The sequence below is a fragment of the Taudactylus pleione genome, unplaced genomic scaffold (genome assembly GCF_031769625.1).
Source record: "Taudactylus pleione unplaced genomic scaffold, aTauple2 ptg000861l, whole genome shotgun sequence".
Taxonomy (NCBI): domain Eukaryota; kingdom Metazoa; phylum Chordata; class Amphibia; order Anura; family Myobatrachidae; genus Taudactylus; species Taudactylus pleione.
Window position 1 is genome coordinate 278,992 of NW_028285263.1, and position 24,258 is coordinate 303,249.

Genomic DNA, 24,258 nt, shown 5'->3' on the forward strand with positions numbered 1-24,258 from the left:
TCTGCAGAGACCGTATGCATATTATGGCCCCAAATCTGCAGGGCTCCCCTCTACATCCCCTGAATTGTCACAAATATGATGATGCTGCCACACAATTGGGGTCATTCAGACCCACTCGCGAGCGGCAGTACGCTCGCAAGTGGGTTGATGTTCCCCACTGCGCATGCGCACGACGGAGGGAGCTCCGTCGTGCACATGCGCGAGACCCGGCGAGCGAAGGACTTTCCTTCGCTCTGAGTCTCGCATCAAAGGGGGCGTGCTGTTGATGTTGATTGACAGCACGCCCCCTTTGGTGGGCGTTCCGGGGGCGTGCCTGCCAGACGGAGGCGTTCCTATGGGAACGCCTACCGTCTGAAGCCGGCCCCACTGACATCACTAGTGATGTCAGTGGGAGTGATTTTGGCTCTGATAGAGCCAAAATCACTCCAGGGCTTGTGGTTGAGAAACCCGACCACAGGGTTTCACTCGCAAGTCCGATGGTCGCGATGGTCAAGACCATCGCGACCATCTTGTTGGACGCTCGTATATGCTGTGGGTGATGACCCACAGCTATGCGAGCGGCCAGGAGGCCGCTCCATTTTCACGGAGGTGGGCCCTGATTCAGAGCGAGCGCTCTGGTCAGTGCGTCCGGCTCTGAATCAGGGCCAATATCCAATATAAAGTATCCAATTAGCTTAATTAGTCCTTAATCACTTACCTCCAGCAGCGCTGTCTTCTTCATCCTGCGTCACAAGCCGGCTCTTCTGCAGCAGTGGTGTGTGTGTGTGTGTGTGTCCCACTGTCACTGTGCAACTGCAGAGCTAGTGTGGCCCCCCGGAATGGGCGCTGGGAGAACTACATCTCCCAGCAGCCCTTGCTCCTCACACCAGCACCTGGGACTCCCAGCAGCCCCCTCCCCAGTAAGAAGAGAGAGGGGCGGCCGCCAGGAGCCACGGAGACTACTGGAGACCCCCGGTAAGGTAAGTGTTTTTTTTTTCCAGTAAAAAATACGCGCCGCAGGGTTTTCATAACTGAAAACCCCGCGGGCAGTATTTTTGGAATTGAATACCGCGGGTATCGGGAGCACGCATACCCGTGGTATTTCTCAATTGAGCACGAGCTTTTTACCTCGATAAACCTCGCGCCCAATTGGATATGCCCCTAAGTATTGATAATTGTGCTCATGATAACGCAAATGTAGCAATGGCCATCCCAAGTGTGCCACACTGATCTGGCAAACACACCGGGACACACCTTACACTGTACGTAGCTGGGACACAACTTACACTGTACGTAGCTGGGACAGACTGAGAAATCCGGCTGTCCGCAGGTCCCTATCTGCTGTATCAGTCCCATGGTAATCCCGTGAAGCTTCCTGTGTCCCCAAATTCCCAGGATCCACCTGAAATTAAATTTATGTTACTCTTCTCAAACAATATATGTTTAGTCAAAGGGCCACTGAGGCGGAAATGTTCTGTGGGTGACCCCCATGTCTGTACAGAGGTTATTTCACAGAGACACAAGTAACCTGCATGTATGAGCCTCTGTCTTGCATTAGGGAACTGAGGTTCAGTGTCTGTAATTCTATGATTCGGTTCCACCCTCAGATGATATTTGTGTCCCTTCCAGCCGCTACACACAACAACATCGTATAATGTGAGGGTTACATAAGTCATAAATAGACACAAGACCACATTGCCCACCAAGACTTTGCCCGCTGTGTGTGACCTCGCCCGACACTCACCCGCCCGGCCTCCTGCCCGTATTACATTTATATTTCCCAGCCAGGAGCTATTTGTGTCTGTGTATTGGCAGCAGTCCTGTATAATGTGCAGTAAAACCCTTTATTTATGACACACGTGTGTATTAACATGATGAGGTCAGTGCTGAAGTGTTTCTGGATCAGCAGGAGGAGCAGGATGGTGTGCAACGTGTCTTGGACATGGACCTAAAAATAAAATGTTTAGTTTCCTCTGAGAGGAGAACGTAGAACAATCCAGGCGACCTCTAAACCTTTTACAGCCAATTACTCAGAGAGGGACGAAGCCGACTCGCAGCAACTGAGAGAGCCTGAAGTCTGCAGGAAATATAACTACACACAGATAGTAATACAATTCAGTACAGAGACACCGATATCATTACAGGGCATACAGATTAATAACAGATACATAAATGGTATCCTGCATAATGAGATGGTCTAACCTATACACACACAGCACTGAGAGCTAAGAGAAGGCCTGGCCTATATACACACACAGCACTGAAAGCTAAGAGGCAGCATGGCCTATATACACACAGCACTGAGAGCCAAGAGGCAGCATGGCCTATATACACACAGCACTGAGAGCTAAGAGGCAGCATGGCCTATATACACACACACAGCACTGAGAGCTAAGAGGCAGCATGGCCTATATACACACAGCACTAAGAGCTAAGAGGCAGCATGGCCTATATACACACACAGCACTGAGAGCTAAGAGGCAGCATGGCCTATATACACACACACAGCACTGAGAGCTAAGAGGCAGCATGGCCTATATACACACACACAGCACTGAGAGCTAAGAGGCAGCATGGCCTATATACACACACAGCACTGAGAGCTAAGAGGCAGCATGGCCTATATACACACACAGCACTGAGAGCTAAGAGGCAGCATGGCCTATATACACACACAGCACTGAGAGCTAAGAGGCAGCATGGCCTATATACACACACACAGCACTGAGAGCTAAGAGGCAGCATGGCCTATATACACACAGCACTGAGAGCTAAGAGGCAGCATGGCCTATATACACACACAGCACTGAGAGCTAAGAGGCAGCATGGCCTATATACACACACACAGCACTGAGAGCTAAGAGGCAGCATGGCCTATATATACACACACAGCACTGAGAGCTAAGAGGCAGCATGGCCTATATACACACAGCACTGAGAGCTAAGACGCAGCATGGCCTATATACACACACAGCACTGAGAGCTAAGAGGCAGCATGGCCTATATACACACACACAGCACTGAGAGCTAAGAGGCAGCATGGCCTATATACACACAGCACTGAGAGCTAAGAGGCAGCATGGCCTATATACACACACAGCACTGAGAGCTAAGAGGCAGCATGGCCTATATACACACACACAGCACTGAGAGCTAAGAGGCAGCATGGCCTATATACACACAGCACTGAGAGCTAAGAGGCAGCATGGCCTATATACACACACAGCACTGAGAGCTAAGAGGCAGCATGGCCTATATACACACACACAGCACTGAGAGCTAAGAGGCAGCATGGCCTATATATACACACACAGCACTGAGAGCTAAGAGGCAGCATGGCCTATATACACACAGCACTGAGAGCTAAGACGCAGCATGGCCTATATACACACACAGCACTGAGAGCTAAGAGGCAGCATGGCCTATATACACACACACAGCACTGAGAGCTAAGAGGCAGCATGGCCTATATACACACAGCACTGAGAGCTAAGAGGCAGCATGGCCTATATACACACACAGCACTGAGAGCTAAGAGGCAGCATGGCCTATATACACACACACAGCACTGAGAGCTAAGAGGCAGCATGGCCTATATATACACACACAGCACTGAGAGCTAAGAGGCAGCATGGCCTATATACACACAGCACTGAGAGCTAAGACGCAGCATGGCCTATTTACACACACAGCACTGAGAGCTAAGAGGTAGCATGGTCTATATACACACATAGCACTGAGAGCTAAGAGGCAGCATGGCCTATTTACACACACAGCACTGAGAGCTAAGACGCAGCATGGCCTATATACACACACAGCACTGAGAGCTAAGACGCAGCATGGCCTATATACACACACAGCACTGAGAGCTAAGAGGTAGCATGGCCTATATACACACATAGCACTGAGAGCTAAGAGGCAGCATGGCCTATATATGCACACAGCACTGAGAGCTAAGAGGCACCATGGCCTATATACACACACAGCACTGAGAGCTAAGAGGCAGCATGGCCTATATATACACATCACCGAGAGCTAAGACGCAGCATGGCCTATATACACACACAGCAATGAGAGCTAAGATGCAGCATGGCCTATATACACACACAGCACTGAGAGCTAAGAGGTAGCATGGCCTATATACACACATCACTGAGAGGCAGCATGGCCTATATACACACACAGCACTGAGAGCTAAGAGAAGGCCTGGCCTATATACACACACAGCACTGAGAGCTAAGAGGCAGCATGGCCTATATATACACACAGCACTGAGAGCTAAGAGGCAGCATGGCCTATATAGACACACAGCACCGAGAGCTAAGAGGCAGCATGGCCTATATACACACAGCACTGAGAGCTAAGAGGCAGCATGGCCTATATACACACACACAGCACTGAGAGCTAAGAGGCAGCATGGCCTATATACACACAGCACTGAGAGCTAAGAGGCAGCATGGCCTATATACACACACAGCACTGAGAGCTAAGAGGCAGCATGGCCTATATACACACACACAGCACTGAGAGCTAAGAGGCAGCATGGCCTATATATACACACACAGCACTGAGAGCTAAGAGGCAGCATGGCCTATATACACACAGCACTGAGAGCTAAGACGCAGCATGGCCTATATACACACACAGCACTGAGAGCTAAGAGGCAGCATGGCCTATATACACACACACAGCACTGAGAGCTAAGAGGCAGCATGGCCTATATACACACAGCACTGAGAGCTAAGAGGCAGCATGGCCTATATACACACACAGCACTGAGAGCTAAGAGGCAGCATGGCCTATATACACACACACAGCACTGAGAGCTAAGAGGCAGCATGGCCTATATATACACACACAGCACTGAGAGCTAAGAGGCAGCATGGCCTATATACACACAGCACTGAGAGCTAAGACGCAGCATGGCCTATTTACACACACAGCACTGAGAGCTAAGAGGTAGCATGGCCTATAGACACACATAGCACTGAGAGCTAAGAGGCAGCATGGCCTATTTACACACACAGCACTGAGAGCTAAGACGCAGCATGGCCTATATACACACACAGCACTGAGAGCTAAGACGCAGCATGGCCTATATACACACACAGCACTGAGAGCTAAGAGGTAGCATGGCCTATATACACACATAGCACTGAGAGCTAAGAGGCAGCATGGCCTATATATGCACACAGCACTGAGAGCTAAGAGGCACCATGGCCTATATACACACACAGCACTGAGAGCTAAGAGGCAGCATGGCCTATATATACACATCACTGAGAGCTAAGACGCAGCATGGCCTATATACACACACAGCAATGAGAGCTAAGATGCAGCATGGCCTATATACACACACAGCACTGAGAGCTAAGAGGTAGCATGGCCTATATACACACATCACTGAGAGGCAGCATGGCCTATATACACACACAGCACTGAGAGCTAAGAGAAGGCCTGGCCTATATACACACACAGCACTGAGAGCTAAGAGGCAGCATGGCCTATATATACACACAGCACTGAGAGCTAAGAGGCAGCATGGCCTATATAGACACACAGCACCGAGAGCTAAGAGGCAGCATGGCCTATATACACACAGCACTGAGAGCTAAGAGGCAGCATGGCCTATATACACACACAGCACTGAGAGCTAAGAGGCAGCATGGCCTATATATACACACAGCACTGAGAGCTAAGAGGCAGCATGACCTATATACACACACAGCACTGAGAGCTAAGAGAAGGCCTGGCCTATATATACACACAGCACTGAGAGCTAAGAGGCAGCATGACCTATATACACACACAGCACTGAGGGCCTCATTCAGAGGCGGTCGTTAGATGCAAGCAGTCGTTCTGAATCAGGACGGCCGCTTGCATCCTGAACGGCCGCCTCCATGTCAGTCGTTAGAGCTGTGGGTGTTTACCCACAGCCTAACGACCGACAAGGGTGATGGTCGCGATGGTCAAGACCATTGCGACCATTGGGGCTTACGACGAGACCCTAAGGTAGGGTTTCGTCTACCTTAAGCCCCAGGGAGCTTCCTGCTCTGATCGAGCAGGAAGCTCCCCACTGACATCACTGATGATGTCAGTGGGGCCGCCCCCAAACGGCAAGCATTCCTACTGGAACGCCTCCGTTTGGCCAGGCATGCCCCCAGCCCGCCCAGCAAACGGGGTGAGCTGTCACTCAACATCGACAGCTCGCCCCAGCTGCAACGAGACCCCTAACGACGGAGCACCCGTCGTTAGCCGGGTCTCGCGAATGCGCACGACAGAGCCGGCTCCGTCGTGCGCATGCGCTGTGGGGCAACATCGAGTCAGTCGTGAGCGCTCAGCAGTCACGACCGACTCTGAATGAGCTCCCGAGAGCTAAGAGGCAGCATGGCCTATACACACACAGCACTGAGAGCCAAGAGAAGGCCTGGCCTATATACACACACAGCACTGAGAACTAAGAGGCAACATGGCCTATATACACACAGCACTGAGAGCTAAGAGGCAGCATGGCCTATATACACACACAGCACTGAGAGCTAAAAGGCAGCATGGCCTATATACACACACAGCACTGAGGAGATAGACAGCATGGCCTATATATACACACAACACTGAGCGCTAAGAGGCAGCATGGCCTATATATACACACAACACTGAGAGCTAAGAGGCAGCATAGCCTATATACACACAGCACTGAGGAGATAGGCAGCATGGCCTATATACACACACAGTACTGAGGAGATAGGCAGCAGTCCTGTATAATGTGCAGTAAAACCCTTTTTTTATGACACACGTGTGTATTAACATGATGAGGTCAGTGCTGAAGTGTTTCTGGATCAGCAGGAGGAGCAGGATGGTGTGCAGCATGTCTTGGACATGGACCTAAAAATAAAATGTTATGTTTCCCCTGAGAGGAGAACGTAGAACAATCCAGGCGACCTCTAAACCTTTTACAGCCAATTACTCAGAGAGGGACGAAGCCGACTCGCAGCAACTGAGAGAGCCTGAAGTCTGCAGGAAATATAACTACACACAGATAGTAATACAATTCAGTACAGAGACACCGATATCATTACAGGGCATACAGATTAATAACAGATACATAAATGGTATCCTGCATAATGAGAATGTCTAACCTATACACACACAGCACTAAGGACCTCATTCAGAGTCGGTTGTTGCGGCCGCACGGTCGTACGCCACCGATGTTCGCTAAACTGCGCGTGCGTAAAGTTCACAATGCGCGTGTGCAAACTAGCCGCTACGATCAGAAATTTCTCTCTCCTTGAACACTGCCAGGTAGTTAGTGTGAGTGACAGGATGAGGCGTTTGTGGGTGGTAACAGGGGAAGCTGCTTGAAAACGGGGGAGTGGAGATCCGAACGCAGGCGTGCCAAATTATGCGAACAGCGTTTTATGGGAGTGCATAAATTACAAAGTAGTGTCATGGCACACGTGACATGGGAGGTTTTACACTGACATGATCGTAGAGCTTAAGAGAGGGTATGGTCAACCTTAAGCTCTACGACCATTTTCGATGGTTACCGATGCTCGCGATTAATCCTTATATGGCCGGAGATGACGTGTAATGCGTACGAGAAGGGGGCGTATTTTTTGCGTTCCGACCTCTCCCTCCCCTTGGTCGGCCAGCTAACGATCCGACATTAGGGACGCAACATGCGAGTGCATCATTTGCATATCCGGCCCCTTTTCCAGTACAACCGTGCGGCCGCAACGACCGACTCAGAATTAAGTCCTGAGAGCTAAGAGGCAGCATGGTCTATATACACACACAGCACTGAGAGCTAATAGGCAGCATGGCCTATATAACACACAGCACTGAGGAGATAGGCAGCATGGCCTATATACACACACAGTACTGAGAGCTAAGAGGCAGCATGGCCTATATACACACATAGCACTGAGATCTAAGAGGCAGCATGGCCTATATACACACAGCACTGACAGCTAAGAGGCAGCATGGCCTATATACACACAAAGCATTGGAGCTAAGAGGCAGCATGGTCTATATATACACAGCACTGAGAGCTAAGAGGCAGCATGGCCTATATACAGTATACACAGCACTGAGAGCTAAGAGGCAGCATAGCCTATATACACACACAGCACTGAGAGCTAAGAGGCAGCATGGCCTATATACACACACAGCACTGAGAGCTAAGAGGCAGCATGGCCTATATACACATACAGCACAGAGCTAAGAGGCAGCATGACCTATATACACACAGCACTGAGAGCTAAGAGGCAGCTTGGCCTATATACACATACAGCACTGAGAACTAAGAGGCAGCATGGCCTATATACACATACAGCACAGAGCTAAGAGGCAGCATGGCCTATATACACACAGCACTGAGAGCTAAGAGGCAGCATGGCCTATATACACATACAGCACTGAGAACTAAGAGGCAGCATGGCCTATATATATACACATACAGCACAGAGCTAAGAGGCAGCATGACCTATATACACATACAGCACAGAGCTAAGAGGCAGCATGGCCTATATACACACACAGCACTGAGAACTAAGAGGCAGCATGGCCTATATACACATACAGCACAGAGCTAAGAGGCAGCATGGCCTATATACACATACAGCACAGAGCTAAGAGGCAGCATGACCTATATACACACAGCACTGAGAGCTAAGAGGCAGCATGACCTATATACACACAGCACTGAGAGGTAAGAGGCAGCATGGCCTATATGCACACAGGACTGAGAGCTAAGAGGCAACATGGCCTATATACACACAGCACTGAGAGCTAAGAGGCAGCATGGCCTATATACACACAGCACTGAGAGCTATGAGGCAGCATGGCCTATATATACACACAGCACTGAGGAGATAGGCAGCATGGCCTATATACACACACAGTACTGAGAGCTAAGAGGCAGCATGGCCTATATACACACATAGCACTGAGAGCTAAGAGGCAGCATAGCCTATATACACACACAGCACAGAGCTAAGAGGCAGCATGACCTATATACACACAGCACTGAGAGCTAAGAGGCAGCTTGGCCTATATACACATACAGCACTGAGAACTAAGAGGCAGCATGGCCTATATACACATACAGCACAGAGCTAAGAGGCAGCATGGCCTATATACACACAGCACTGAGAGCTAAGAGGCAGCATGGCCTATATACACATACAGCACTGAGAACTAAGAGGCAGCATGGCCTATATACACATACAGCACAGAGCTAAGAGGCAGCATGACCTATATACACATACAGCACAGAGCTAAGAGGCAGCATGGCCTATATACACACACAGCACTGAGAACTAAGAGGCAGCATGGCCTATATACACATACAGCACAGAGCTAAGAGGCAGCATGGCCTATATACACATACAGCACAGAGCTAAGAGGCAGCATGACCTATATACACACAGCACTGAGAGCTAAGAGGCAGCATGACCTATATACACACAGCACTGAGAGGTAAGAGGCAGCATGGCCTATATGCACACAGGACTGAGAGCTAAGAGGCAACATGGCCTATATACACACAGCACTGAGAGCTAAGAGGCAGCATGGCCTATATACACACAGCACTGAGAGCTATGAGGCAGCATGGCCTATATATACACACAGCACTGAGGAGATAGGCAGCATGGCCTATATACACACACAGTACTGAGAGCTAAGAGGCAGCATGGCCTATATACACACATAGCACTGAGAGCTAAGAGGCAGCATAGCCTATATACACACACAGCACAGAGCTAAGAGGCAGCATGACCTATATACACACAGCACTGAGAGCTAAGAGGCAGCATGGCCTATATACACACACAGCACTGAGAGCTATGAGGCAGCATGGCCTATATACACACATCACTGAGAGCTAAGAGGCAGCATGGCCTATATACACACATCACTGAGAGGCAGCATGGCCTATATACACACATCACTGAGAGGCAGCATGGCCTATATACACCATACTTGCCTACTTTTGAAAAAGCATTTCAGGGAGATTGTGAAAGCAGCACCTATGAGCGCGTTACAGTGGGCGTGTACTGATAAATCTGAGAGGCGTGTCCTAAACCTGACTTACATCCAAATGTAAATCCAGCCCAAAAGCAGTCAGTAAGATCTGTTTGTTGATGAAAACACACTAATACTTTTCAGCAATTCATAGGGATCATTGTGCCTTATAATAACCAATGCAAGGAAATTACACTAATGATCCCATTTGAATGTATGTATCTCTGTTTTTTAATATAACAGCTTCATAATGGAGGTAAGGATGAAATGAGGGAGATTGCTAGACTCTTCAGGGAGACAGGGAGATTGCTACTATTTCAGGGAGTCTCCCTGACAATGAGGGAGAGTTGGCAAGTATGATATACACACATCACTGAGAGGCAGCATGGCCTATATACACACATCACTGAGAGGCAGCATGACCTATATACACACATCACTGAGAGGCAGCATGGCCTATATACACACATCACTGAGAGGCAGCATGGCCTATATACACACAGCACTGAGAGCTAAGAGGCAGCATGGCCTATATACACACACAGCACTGAGAGCTAAGAGGCAGCATGGCCTATATACACACACAGCACTGAGAGCTAAGAGGCAGCATGGCCTATATACACACAGCACTGAGAGCTAAGAGGCAGCATGGCCTATATACACACACAGCACTGAGAGCTAAGAGGCAGCATGGCCTATATACATATACAGCACAGAGCTAAGAGGCAGCATGGCCTATATACACACACAGCACTGAGAGCTAAGAGGCAGCATGGCCTATAAACACACACAGCACTGAGAGCTATGAGGCAGCATGGCCTATATACACACAGCACTGAGAGCTAAGAGGCAGCATGGCCTATATACACACACAGCACTGAGAGCTAAGAGGCAGCATGGCCTATATACACACACAGCACTGAGAGCTATGAGGCAGCATGGCCTATATACACACAGCACTGAGAGCTAAGAGGCAGCATGGCCTATATACACACATCACTGAGAGGCAGCATGGCCTATATAAACACACATCACTGAGAGGCAGCATGGCCTATATACACACATCACGGCCTATATACACACATCACTGAGAGGCAGCATGGCCTATATACACACATCACTGAGAGGCAGCATGACCTATATACACACATCACTGAGAGGCAGCATGGCCTATATACACACACAGCACAGAGCTAAGAGGCAGCATGACCTATATACACACAGCACTGAGAGCTAAGAGGCAGCATGGCCTATATACACACAGCACTGAGAGCTAAGAGGCAGCATGGCCTATATACACACACAGCACTGAGAGCTATGAGGCAGCATTGCCTATATACACACACAGCACTGAGAGCTAAGAGGCAGCATGGCCTATATACACACACAGCACTGAGAGCTAAGAGGCAGCATGGCCTATATACACATACAGCACTGAGAGCTAAGACGCAGCATGGCCTATATACACACACAGCACTGAGAGGCAGCATGGCCTATATACACACATCACGGCCTATATACACACATCACTGAGAGGCAGCAAGGCCTATATACACACATCACTGAGAAGCAGCATGGCCTATATACACACATCACTGAGACGCAGCATGACCTATATACACACATCACTGAGAGGCAGCATGGCCTATATACACACATCACTGAGAGGCAGCATGGCCTATATACACACACAGCTGAGAGGCAGCATGGCCTATATACACACAGCACTGAGAGCTAAGAGGCAGCATGGCCTATATACACACAGCACTGAGAGCTAAGAGGCAGCATGGCCTATATACACACACAGCACTGAGAGCTAAGAGGCAGCATGGCCTATATACACACACAGCACTGAGGAGATAGGCAGCATGGCCTATATACACACACAGTACTGAGAGCTAAGAGGCAGCATGGCCTATATACACACACAGCACTGAGAGCTAAGAGGCAGCATGGCCCCTATATACACACAGCACTGAGAGCTAAGAGGCAGCATGGCCTATATACACACAGCACTGAGAGGCAGCATGGCCTATATACACACACAGCACTGAGAGCTAAGAGGCAGCATGGCCTATATACACACAGCACTGAGAGCTAAGAGGCAGCATGGCCTATATACACACACAGCACTGAGAGCTAAGAGGCAGCATGGCCTATATACACACACAGCACTGAGAGCTAAGAGGCAGCATGGCCTATATACACACAGCACTGAGAGCTAAGAGGCAGCATGGCCTATATACACACAGCACTGAGAGCTAAGAGGCAGCATGGCCTATATACACACACAGCACTGAGAGCTAAGAGGCAGCATGGCCTATATACACACACACAGCACTGAGAACTAAGAGGCAGCATGGCCTATATACACACATCACTGAGAGGCAGCATGGCCTATATACACACATCACTGAGAGCTAAGAGAAGGCCTGACTTATATACACACACAGTACTGTGAACTGAGAAAAAGCCTGTTATATGCACATACTGTATACATCATACAAGACTCCTCATTCTACACATGACATCACATATGACATATCACATACGTCAACACATAATGCAAAATAAGTACATGAATTCCAAATTACAGGGCATGTTTGCAAACACTACTAATTGGAGATTTAAGACAAAATAGGCCACGCCCCTGATCCAATCAACTATCAAACTGGTCCAGTCCCTGATCTGACCAAAATAAGCCCATTTTACCCCTTCTGTGACGCATGAAGCAAGGAGGCTGCTCTTAGGTCATACTGTACAGATGCAAAAAATGTTGAAGTGAATTGAAATATATTTTTAAAAGCCATGCACCTACACAAAGTGCGACTGACCATTTAGTGAATTAAGCCATTACTACTGATGATGATGATGATGATGATGATAATCCAGTGTATGCAGCAGGGACCAGTGCCTCATGAATATTAGTCCCTCAGTGAGGTCATTGTTTACTTGTGAATTATTTGGCTTCATAGTTGTAAACAATGGTCCAGGCACAAATGTTTGTCTCCTGTGTGTGTGACAGGTGCTCTTTAACGAACTGATCTCTAGTGTATGTGAGCGCCCCCTAGTGGGCGATCCTCCTTCAGTGATGCTGTCACCCAAAACCATTTGATAAAGCCCTGGCATCTCCCTGTGCTGGTCTGTACAACTACCTTTTAGTAGGTTAAGTCTCCGTTTCACTTCTCTGACCTATGTAGTATGGGGATCTGATAGGTCATGGACCACGGACTGGGGAGGTATATCAGCGGCCCATAAACTGGGTCCTGTCATAGTATAGTATTACAGGCTGTGCTTACATCCCATACACTGAGCTGTGAGCAGGATCAGAGGTCTCCTGGCCTCCTGTAATGTGCTGTAATATGATCAGATTGCTGTATATGGAGGCTCCAGCCTTATCTCACAGAGAGCTGCTCCTGATATTTTAGCCAAATCTCTGTGTTTCCTATTTACTCTCTGGCCAGAGGTATGAATGTGCCTCCATCTTTGTGTTGTAGGTGACCGATACATTGTGGCAGACTGTGGCGGGGGAACAGTGGATCTCACCGTCCATCAGATTGAACAGCCCCAGGGGACCCTCAAAGAGCTCTACAAAGCTTCAGGTGAGGTAACGGAAATTGTGAAACGCACTTCACTGAAACGTCCCCTCTGAGCTCAGAGGACTATTTATTAAACTTCTTTTGTTGTAAATCCCCCAAAATTAGAGTTATCAGGGCAAATTTGCAGGGGATAGTAAATAGTCCCCTAAATCATTAGGAAAAGTCCATGGACACTTTATTATTGTACTGTATAATAAGCAGTGTACACGGGGAAGCTTTGTTTTTTAATCTCCACATTTTCCATTAACAAAACAACAGAAAATCATTAAAAAAAAACAGCTGTGAACACCAGGAAGTATTAGTTCTATGTACAAGTGGGTGTGATATAAAAAACAATATTGTAACATAATGATAACTGGAGTAATCGCCTGGATGATGTATTTATCCCACATTGTCATGAGATTATATTATACCGAGTTTCAGAATGTAGACGGTCTTTGCCTCAATTAAAAGTTATTTAGAAAAAGAAAATTATTGTAATGTAGAGAAGGCTTTAAAATAAAATAGTGAGAGTAAAAGATAAAACTGTTTTAGACTATATAGAAGGGAATGTTCTGTCTATAGTCATCAGGAAAGTGCATTAAATGAAATCATTTTCTTAAAACTGTTTTTTTTTTATTATTGTTTTAACAACCAACATTTGTGAACATAACCAGGGTCCGCGAGCTGCACAGGGAAGGGGGGACTTGGGGGTGTCGTTGAGCATCCCATGTCAAGGGTACGATGGGGCGATCAGCATGAACGCCTGACCCCCGCACAGCAAGCAGAGAGAGGCTGGCAGCCTCCCTGGCCTGGGTAATTATTACCCCCTCCCCCAATTATGGCCCTAAGCGTAACCTCCAATGATTGTGCACAAGCCTGGTCTTATGTACCCCCATATGCATATTGCTTAACCTCCAAGTGTACACCAGCCCAATCTAACAGTATGTACCCAGTATGCCCATTACATATCCTCCAATAAGTGTACAACAGCCCGGTCTTATGTCTCCCCTGTATGCCCATTACGTATCCTCCAATGAGTGTACAATGGCCCCCGTCTTATGTCCCCCCTGTATGCCCATTACATATCCTACAATGAGAGTACACCGGCCCGGTCTTATGTCCCCCCTATATGCTCATTACATATCCTCCAATGAGTGTACACCGGCCCGGTCTTATGTCCCCCATATGCCCATTACATATCCTCCAATGAGTGTACACCAGCCCAGTCTTATGTCCCCCTGTATGCCCATTACATATCCTCCAATGAGAATACACCAGCCCAGTCTTATGTCTCCCCGTATGCCCATTACATATCCTCCAATGAGAATACACCAGCCCAGTCTTATGTCTCCCCGTATGCCCATTACATATCCTCCAATGAGTGTACACCAGCCCAGTCTTATGTCCCCCGTATGTCCATTACATAACCCCCAATGAGTGTACACCAGCCCAGTCTTATGTCCCACTGTATGCCCATTACATATCCTCCAATGAGTGTACACCAGCCCGGTCTTATGTCCCCGCATATGCCCATTACATATCCTCCAATGAGTGTACACCAGCCCGGTCTTATGTCCCCCATATGCCCATTACATATCCTCCAATGAGTGTACACCAGCCCGGGTCTTATGTCCCCCTGTATGCCCATTACATAACCCTCAATGAGTGTACACCAGCCCAGTCTTATGTCCCCCCGTATGCCCATAACATATCCTCCAATGACAGTACACCAGCCCGGTCTTATGTCCCCCCATATGCCCATTACATAACCCCCAATGAGAGTACTCCAGCCCAGTCTTATGTCCCCCCATATGCCCATTACATAACCCCCAATGAGTGTACACAGGCCCAGTCTTATGTCCCCCTGTATGCCCATTAGATATCCTCCAATGAGTGTACACCAGCCCGGGTCTTATGTCCCCCTGTATGCCCATTACATAACCCTCAATGAGTGTACACCAGCCCAGTCTTATGTCCCCCCGTATGCCCATTACATATCCTCCAATGAGAGTACACCAGCCCGGGTCTTATGTCCCCCCATATGCCCATTACATATCCTCCAATGAGAGTACACCAGCCTGGTCTTATGTCCCCCCATATGCCCATTACATAACCCCCAATGAGTGTACACCAGGCCGGGTCTTATGTCCCCCTGTATGCCCATTACATATCCCCCAATGAGTGTACACCAGGCCCAGTCGTACATTCTTCACAAGGTTTCATAAATAGATAAATGTACAGAACCTGAGATTTGGGGACAGGAAACACAGAATGGGGGTAGGGGATTAAGCGATTAAATATATACAAAAGCAGAAAAATATTGCTCAGTGTAAGTTCAGGTTTGGGTGGCAGTGCCAGGACATTGGGACGGTCTTATTCTCAGAGTCTGTGCCACAAGCTGAGCGCTACACCCTGCATTCATGCACTTACCTATAAGCTCATTAGGGAAAGTACACATGCTGCAAATACAATAAGCTCTGCAGGAAGCGCTTATATTGTGCATGATGTTATGAGTCAATGGACGGGGTATTCAACATGCGGCCCTCCCGCTGGTGTGGAACTACATGTCATATCATCCCTTGTTGCATGCTAAAACTGTGACAGGGCATGCTGGGATGTGTAGTTCCACAATTGCTGGAGGGCCGTATGTTGAATATGCCTGGTCTATGGGAACGATGGTCATTTCAACCCCACAAAGTACTTAGTGAATGACACTTTTGCTTCCTATTGTAACCATGTGGCTTTTCCAAAGTAAACCTTCCAGAAAGTGGGTATTATACGTTTGAGCCCTTTTATTCCATTGGATACAACAAGCCATCCGTTTCTGTGTCCACCATCAGCCATGTCTAGCCATACACAGTTAGTGATGATAGAAAACCAGAGAAGAGCGTATCACACAGCCAGAAGACCACTGTCATGTGTGGCGTCAGTCTCCCTCCCTATAGTACTAAACGCATTGTGACATATAACTCTAGAGTCAGTGAGAGACTGACATGAGGATGTCTTCTGGTTGGATAGGTGGCCCTTATGGAGCTGTCGGAGTGGACCTCGCCTTTGAGAAGATGTTGTGCAAAATATTTAGCGAAGACTTCATCGAAACGTTTAAAGTCAAGCGCCCCGCAGCCTGGGTGGACCTGATGATTGCATTTGAAGCCCGAAAGAGGACAGCAGCCCCACAGAGGTCCAACCACCTCAACATCTCCCTTCCCTTCTCCTTCATTGACTTCTACAGGAGACACAAGGGGCAGAATGTGGAGACTGCCCTGAGGAAGAGCAGGTGATGATGGAGAAACGCGTCATGTAATGTATTGTGTGAGAATGTTGCACGACGTTCAAGTGAACAATGTAACAGCATAGGTGGGAATGTCTCAGATGGGGATTTTGGCACTGTATGCATAGACCAGCATAAATCTAATATAGCAGCTCCCAGACTGAGGGAGGGGGTAACTGAATATTTCAGGATCTATCACAATTAATGTCGCTCTCATACCAGGTGCTGTTATATTAACGTGAATCCTGCCTATATTCAGCAAGGGTAATGCAGACCACACGTGGTGCGATGTTGGGCAATCGGCCTGGTTTGACAACATATGTGGCTCCATAAGCAGGCATGTTGGTAGATCGTGTGTTAAATGAGGCTTCAACTATGCCCTTTGGCCACCATTATTCACTGTATTCTTCGGGGGAATCGGTATAATATCCCAGCGTCTGAATAGCCCGATCGTCCAGGATCCCGACAGGGGCGGTAAGTACCCTAACACTCCCCCTCTCCCCCCCTAACCCACCCTTGGTGGTGCCTAGCCCTATCTCCCCGGGGGGTGCCTTACCCTAACCCCCCTTCCTGTACCCTAAACCGTCTCTCCCATCATCCACTGCAGGAGTCGGAAGGCGGAGCTTGTGATTGAGCTCCAGCCCGGCTCTTGCAGTGGGCACAGCAGCAGCCAATGAGAGTCTGTCTGACTCTCATTGGCTGCTGAAACACGCACATCACCGTCGCACTGGCGGCGATATGTGTTTAAATGTGTAGTGCGACCGCTCCCACTGCGGTCTGCACTACACAGGCTAACTAGGACGGGCCGGTACCGTGGCAGGCGGCGCGGGGGGGTCCCACGACGCACAGGGCATGAGCCCAGCGTACCTGCCTTAGTTACGCCACTGCAGTGTGCACTCGCAATTTGGCTCTGTGGTAGGGACTTCCGATCGTAATTGAAATTAAAAGTAAAATCGCAACTAAAGTGTGATTGTACAGGTGTGTTCTGTACCCAGCAGCGCAGCGGGCACCAGTCAGGGCAGCAGGATCAGCCTGTGTGTGACCAGAATAATAACTAAACTGCTGTAATATCCTAGAAAGCAGAGCACACAGGAATCACAGACACACACAGTGCCAGGCGCTGCTGGGTATAACATGTTCCAGGACTCCCTGACAGCAGCAGAGCCAGGTATCAATCAGACACAGCAATTATTATCCAGCACCGTTACTAAAGCAATTACTGTACTTATCAATGTGTAATGAATTCCTCCTCCCTGCCCTCACAGCTATCAATGAGTCCACGGTGAATGATCACTGAGACTTATGTGACTGGATGAGTTACTATTGATCCGCTGTTGCTTGTCCATCATTGACATCTATTCATGTAAAGACTTAAGTGATACTCTACGTAAAAAGAGCCCCTCTCTGTTACATATATCCCGTATAGGCGGGCAATCCGCAATGATTATCCAAAAACCAGAGCACAGAATTCAGTTACAGGGAAAATCACCTGCACGATAAGAAAATTACATTCAGTGAAGATTTGCACTGTAAGCCTTTCATATAAGTGTACCTGGGGCCTGATTCAGAGCCGCTCGCACGATGTGTATGCAAATTGCGTAGGTAGTGCTATCACACAGCAATGCATTAGCACGCCCAATATTTCTTAGAGCGCAATCACATAGTGCATGCAGACACCCACCAGCCTGTCTTCAGACGCCCACTTGTGCACGTCATGTCTAGGAAGTGTATGCAACCATCGGTACATCGGGTTACATCGGATGCGATCGCAGCGCTTGAGGTTGACCATACTCTGCCTCAAGCACTGCGAGCACTTCAGTGTAAAAACAACGTGTACTATGATGCTGCCTTATAATTATACACACCTCTAACACGCCGTTGAGATGCTCAGGCACGCCTGCGTTTGCACCTCCACTCCCCCGTTTTTAATGGCCAGCTCATGTTAGCACCTGCAAACGGCTTCTCCTGTCACTCCCTCTGCTGGGCTGTCTATGCGCTTCGAGCGAATGCATTGTGAACTTTCGCTAAGGTATGCGCACAATGCATCAAAGCGAGCGGGTCTGAATGAGCTTCCTTGTGCTTGTGTTCTCCTCTGCATTACCATCTTAGTCCTGCAGGTGTCACTGTTGTTTAAATGATTTTTCCACCATTCTAATGAAATTGCTTGTAAAAACTTTTAAAATGGATTCCATCATAAAAAATGATACATATATATATATATATATATATACGGTAACACATATACTAGAGAATTTTTAATTTTTTATTAAGTTTTGCTCAAAAAGACAATATTTCTCCTATTTTATTGTTGGAGGTGCAGGTGTTTGCAGCATACTTGCCAACTTTATAACTGTCCTCCCCAGGAGAAGCCTGGAGAGGAGATACTGCTGACATCTTCAGGGGGTGGGGCCGGACTGTATACATAATTAGGCCCCTCGCATCAGTTAGCCCCGCCCTTGTGGTGCGGGGGGTTACCAGGAAAATCAGGAGCCTCCCGCAACTTTTCGGGAGAGTAGGTAAGTATGGTTTGTAGATGGGTCAGTTGTGACATGTGCATGTCCAAGCTCACATCTAAACCGTAGTTTAAGGCTAAAACATACCTTCCAACCGTCCAGATCTCACATGTGCAGTCACGCTTTTCGTGGGCCGTAGTGTCCCATGGGAAGGGGGGGGGAGCACTCAATCACTACTGTTCTGCACAGCAGAGCATCAGGTTAATACTGAATAGATGCTGTGCACATATGCTCGGCTTCTAAACAGTGCAGGGGGTCATCCTGTGGGCAGCCCAGCTGCTCGGGGTGCACTGGGAACGTTCTAAGAGTGAAGGGAAAGGGGACGTCTCACAAGGCCACCCACATTCCGTGGCACATGCGGGTCCCGATCTTTAACCCACAAATGTTGGGAGGCTTGACAAAAGCTGTCCAACATTTGTGGGCTCCATGCAAGAGCAGCAGCTATGTACCCTGTATGCAAAATAATAAATGTGTTTGCCCCCCTTGCTTTGTAGCATGGTTTGTTCCAGATGCAAAGTAACCTCTCTGTCATTTATCACCATGTCGTAAGCAGTGACTACTAATCAGCTGATGACGTTATTTCCAGCCCTGCCAGCTGGATCAGTATAAGAGATATGATAAAGTTCCCAGAACATGCCACAGTTATTGTAATTGAATTTGGTTGTACTTGTTACAGACCTAGTGGCCACTAATTGCAGAGTGTCCGGGGCAGGTGTAATCGGGGAGGCTGGTAAACATACAGTAGTAGGACAATAACAGCACCTTACCCTGCATCTGGCCACTGGGCACTGCCACTGCCATCCTTCAGATTTGGCCACATAGAGGCCAATCTGCTTTCCAATCTGCTCCCAGCCCTGGTCAGTCATTGGACCTGTCTCACCCCATCCCACATCATGGGAACAAAATAAACCTCTCCCAATCTCCCTAGTCCTATAGTAAATACTGTAGCATCAGTGGTCCTGTTACAGTAACCGGGTACCGACAAGTCAGTGTCCTCAGCCCTCTCCATACCCTGAGGCTTTAACCACTGAGCCAGTCTCCTCTTGATGATTTGTGGACTATATGAGTGATCGCACAAACGTGGCTGATATCGTACTGCATTTCCCAGCATACGGCCGGCATTGCAGCATATAATATGACATATATTACATAGTGATAAACACCTGATTGCAGGGAATGCCATGGCAAGTGATCCTGGCTGATTATTTGTTTCATCCTCACAGTGTGAACTTTGTGAAGTGGTCCTCCCAGGGGATGCTGAGGATGTCGTCTGAGGCCATGAATGAGCTCTTCCAGCCCACCGTCCAGCACATCATCCAGCACATAGGTACAATGCCTCGTACTGCCGCTGATGGTATAAAAGCCTTTGTGAAAAGTACCGCCTGACATTACTGCTGCCTGTCTTCTGTCCTCCTCCGCGTCTTCCTCACTTTATTATTGCCTGTAGTCCCCTTACCCAGCAGTAATCGCTGACACCTATAGCTCATTATAATGTGCCGTACGGTGATGCCAGATTACAGTATAGTATAATACAGACCAGTGCTGGAACACATATGGTCACAGCAGCATGAACATGGCCGAGCTGCTTGCACAGAAGCTCAACAATTAATTTGAGCATTAATCTGAGGCCCATTTGGAGCATCTCAGCAGTGACTGCAGCTCTCCCCAACCTCCTGCTAATACAGTGACTACAGCTCTCCCCATCCTGCTGCTAATACAGTGACTGCAGCTCTCCCCATCCTGCTGCTAATACAGTGACTACAGCTCTCCCCATCCTGCTGCTAATACAGTGACTACAGCTCTCCCCATCCTGCTGCTAATACAGTGACTGCAGCTTTCCCCATCCTGCTGCTAATACAGTGACTACAGCTCTCCCCATCCTGCTGCTAATACAGTGACTACAGCTCTCCCCATCCTGCTGCTAATACAGTGACTACAGCTCTCACCATCCTGCTGCTAATACAGTGACTGCAGCTCTCCTCATCCTGCTGCTAATACAGTGACTACAGCTCTCCCCATCCTGCTGCTAATACAGTGACTACAGCTCTCCCCATCCTGCTGCTAATACAGTGACTACAGCTCTCACCATCCTGCTGCTAATACAGTGACTGCAGCTCTCCTCATCCTGCTGCTAATACAGTGACTGCAGCTCTTCCCATCCTGCTGCTAATACAGTGACTACAGCTCTCCCCATCCTGCTGCTAATACAGTGACTGCAGCTCTCTCCATCCTGCTGCTAATACAGTGACTGCAGCTCTCCCCATCCTGCTGCTAATATAGTAACTGCAGCTCTCCCCATCCTCTGGCTAATACAGTGAATGCAGCTCTCCCCATCCTGCTGCTATTACAGTGACTGCAGCTCTCCCCATCCTGCTGGTAATATAGTGACTACAGCTCTCCCCATCCTGCTGCTAATACAGTGACTACAGCTCTCCCCATCCTGCTGCTAATACAGTGACTACAGCTCTCCCCATCCTGCTGCTAATACAGTGACTACAGATCTCACCGACCTGCTGCTAATACAGTGACTGCAGCTCTCCCCATCCTGCTGCCAATACAGTGACTGCAGCTCTCACCATCCTCCGGCTAATACAGTGACTGCAGCTCTCCCCATCCTGCTGCTAATACAGTGACTGCAGCTCTCCCCATCCTGCTGCTAATACAGTGACTGCAGCTCTCCCCATCCTCCGGCTAATACAGTGACTACAGTTCTCCCCATCCTGCTGCTAATACAGTGACTGCAGCTCTCACCATCCTGCTGCTAATACAGTGACTGCAGCTCTCCCCATCCTCCGGCTAATACAGTGACTACAGTTCTCCCCATCCTGCTGCTAATACAGTGACTGCAGCTCTCACCATCCTGCTGCTAATAAAGTGACTGCAGCTCTCCCCATCCTGCTGCTAATACAGTGACTACAGCTCTCCCCATCCTGCTGCTAATACAGTGACTGCAGCTCTCTCCATCCTGCTGCTAATACAGTGACTGCAGCTCTCCCCATCCTGCTGCTAATATAGTGACTACAGCTCTCCCCATCCTCTGGCTAATACAGTGACTGCAGCTCTCCCCATCCTGCTGCTAATACAGTGACTGCAGCTCTCCCCATCCTGCTGGTAATATAGTGACTACAGCTCTCCCCATCCTGCTGCTAATACAGTGACTACAGATCTCACTGACCTGCTGCTAATACAGTGACTGCAGCTCTCCCCATCCTGCTGCCAATACAGTGACTGCAGCTCTCACCATCCTCCGGCTAATACAGTGACTGCAGCTCTCCCCATCCTGCTGCTAATACAGTGACTGCAGCTCTCCCCATCCTGCTGCTAATACAGTGACTACAGCTCTCCCCATCCTGCTGCTAATACAGTGACTACAGATCTCACTGACCTGCTGCTAATACAGTGACTGCAGCTCTCCCCATCCTGCTGCCAATACAGTGACTGCAGCTCTCACCATCCTCCGGCTAATACAGTGACTGCAGCTCTCCCCATCCTGCTGCTAATACAGTGACTGCAGCTCTCCCCATCCTGCTGCTAATACAGTGACTGCAGCTCTCCCCATCCTCTGGCTAATACAGTGACTACAGTTCTCCCCATCCTGCTGCTAATACAGTGACTGCAGCTCTCACCATCCTGCTGCTAATACAGTGACTGCAGCTCTCCCCATCCTGCTGCTAATACAGTGACTACAGCTCTTCCCATCCTGCTGCTAATACAGTGACTACAGCTCTCCCCATCCTGCTGCTAATACAGTGACTGCAGCTCTCCCCATCCTGCTGCTAATACAGTGACTGCAGCTCTCCCCATTCTCCGGCTAATACAGTGACTACAGCTCTCCCCATCCTGCTGCTAATGCAGTGACTGCAGCTCTCCCCATCCTGCTGCTAATGCAGTGACTGCAGCTCTCCCCATCCTGCTGCTAATACAGTGACTGCAGCTATCCCCATCCTGCTGCTAATGCAGTGACTGCAGCTCTCCCCATCCTGCTGCTAATACAGTGACTGCAGCTCTCCCCATCCTGCTGCTAATACAGTGACTACAGCTCTTCCCATCCTGCTGCTAATACAGTGACTACAGCTCTCCCCATCCTGCTGCTAATACAGTGACTGCAGCTCTCCCCATCCTGCTGCTAATACAGTGACTGCAGCTCTCCCCATTCTCCGGCTAATACAGTGACTACAGCTCTCCCCATCCTGCTGCTAATGCAGTGACTGCAGCTCTCCCCATCCTGCTGCTAATGCAGTGACTGCAGCTCTCCCCATCCTGCTACTAATACAGTGACTGCAGCTATCCCCATCCTGCTGCTAATGCAGTGACTGCAGCTCTCCCCATCCTGCTGCTAATACAGTGACTGCAGCTATCCCCATCCTCCGGCTAATACAGTGACTGCAGCTCTCCCCATCCTGCTGCTAATACAGTGACTGCAGCTCTCCCTGTCCTGCTGCTAATGCAGTGACTGCAGCTCTCCCCGTCCTGCTGCTAATGCAGTGACTGCAGCTCTCCCCATCCTGCTGCTAATGCAGTGACTGCAGCTCTCCCCATCCTGCTGCTAATGCAGTGACTGCAGCTCTCCCCATCCTGCTGCTAATACAGTGACTACAGCTCTCTCCATCCTGCTGCTAATACAGTGACTGCAGCTCCCTCCATCCTGCTGCTAATACAGTGACTACAGCTCTCTCCATCCTGCTGCTAATACAGTGACTGCAGCTCTCCCCATCCTCCAGCTAATACAGTGACTACAGCTCTCCCCATCTTGCTGCTAATGCAGTGACTGCAGCTCTCCCCATCCTGCTGCTAATGCAGTGACTACAGCTCTCTCCATCCTGCTGCTAATACAGTGACTGCAGCTCTCCCCATCCTGCTGCTAATACAGTGACTGCAGCTCTCCCCA

The 24,258-nt window shown here is 48.8% G+C and overlaps 1 protein-coding gene across 4 annotated transcripts in view; it reads left to right on the top strand.

The window, feature by feature from the left end:
• Nucleotides 1-24,258, top strand: part of HSPA12B (heat shock protein family A (Hsp70) member 12B) — a 263,670-nt gene that overhangs the window by 213,892 nt on the left and 25,520 nt on the right. For all 4 annotated transcript variants that reach the window (XM_088458888.1, XM_088458891.1, XM_088458889.1 and 1 more), the window contains 3 exons: nt 13,503-13,607; nt 16,605-16,863; nt 20,594-20,697. In XM_088458888.1, coding sequence (XP_088315014.1) covers nt 13,503-13,607; nt 16,605-16,863; nt 20,594-20,697 — 468 coding nt within the window. The remainder of the gene's footprint in view (nt 1-13,502; nt 13,608-16,604; nt 16,864-20,593; nt 20,698-24,258) is intronic.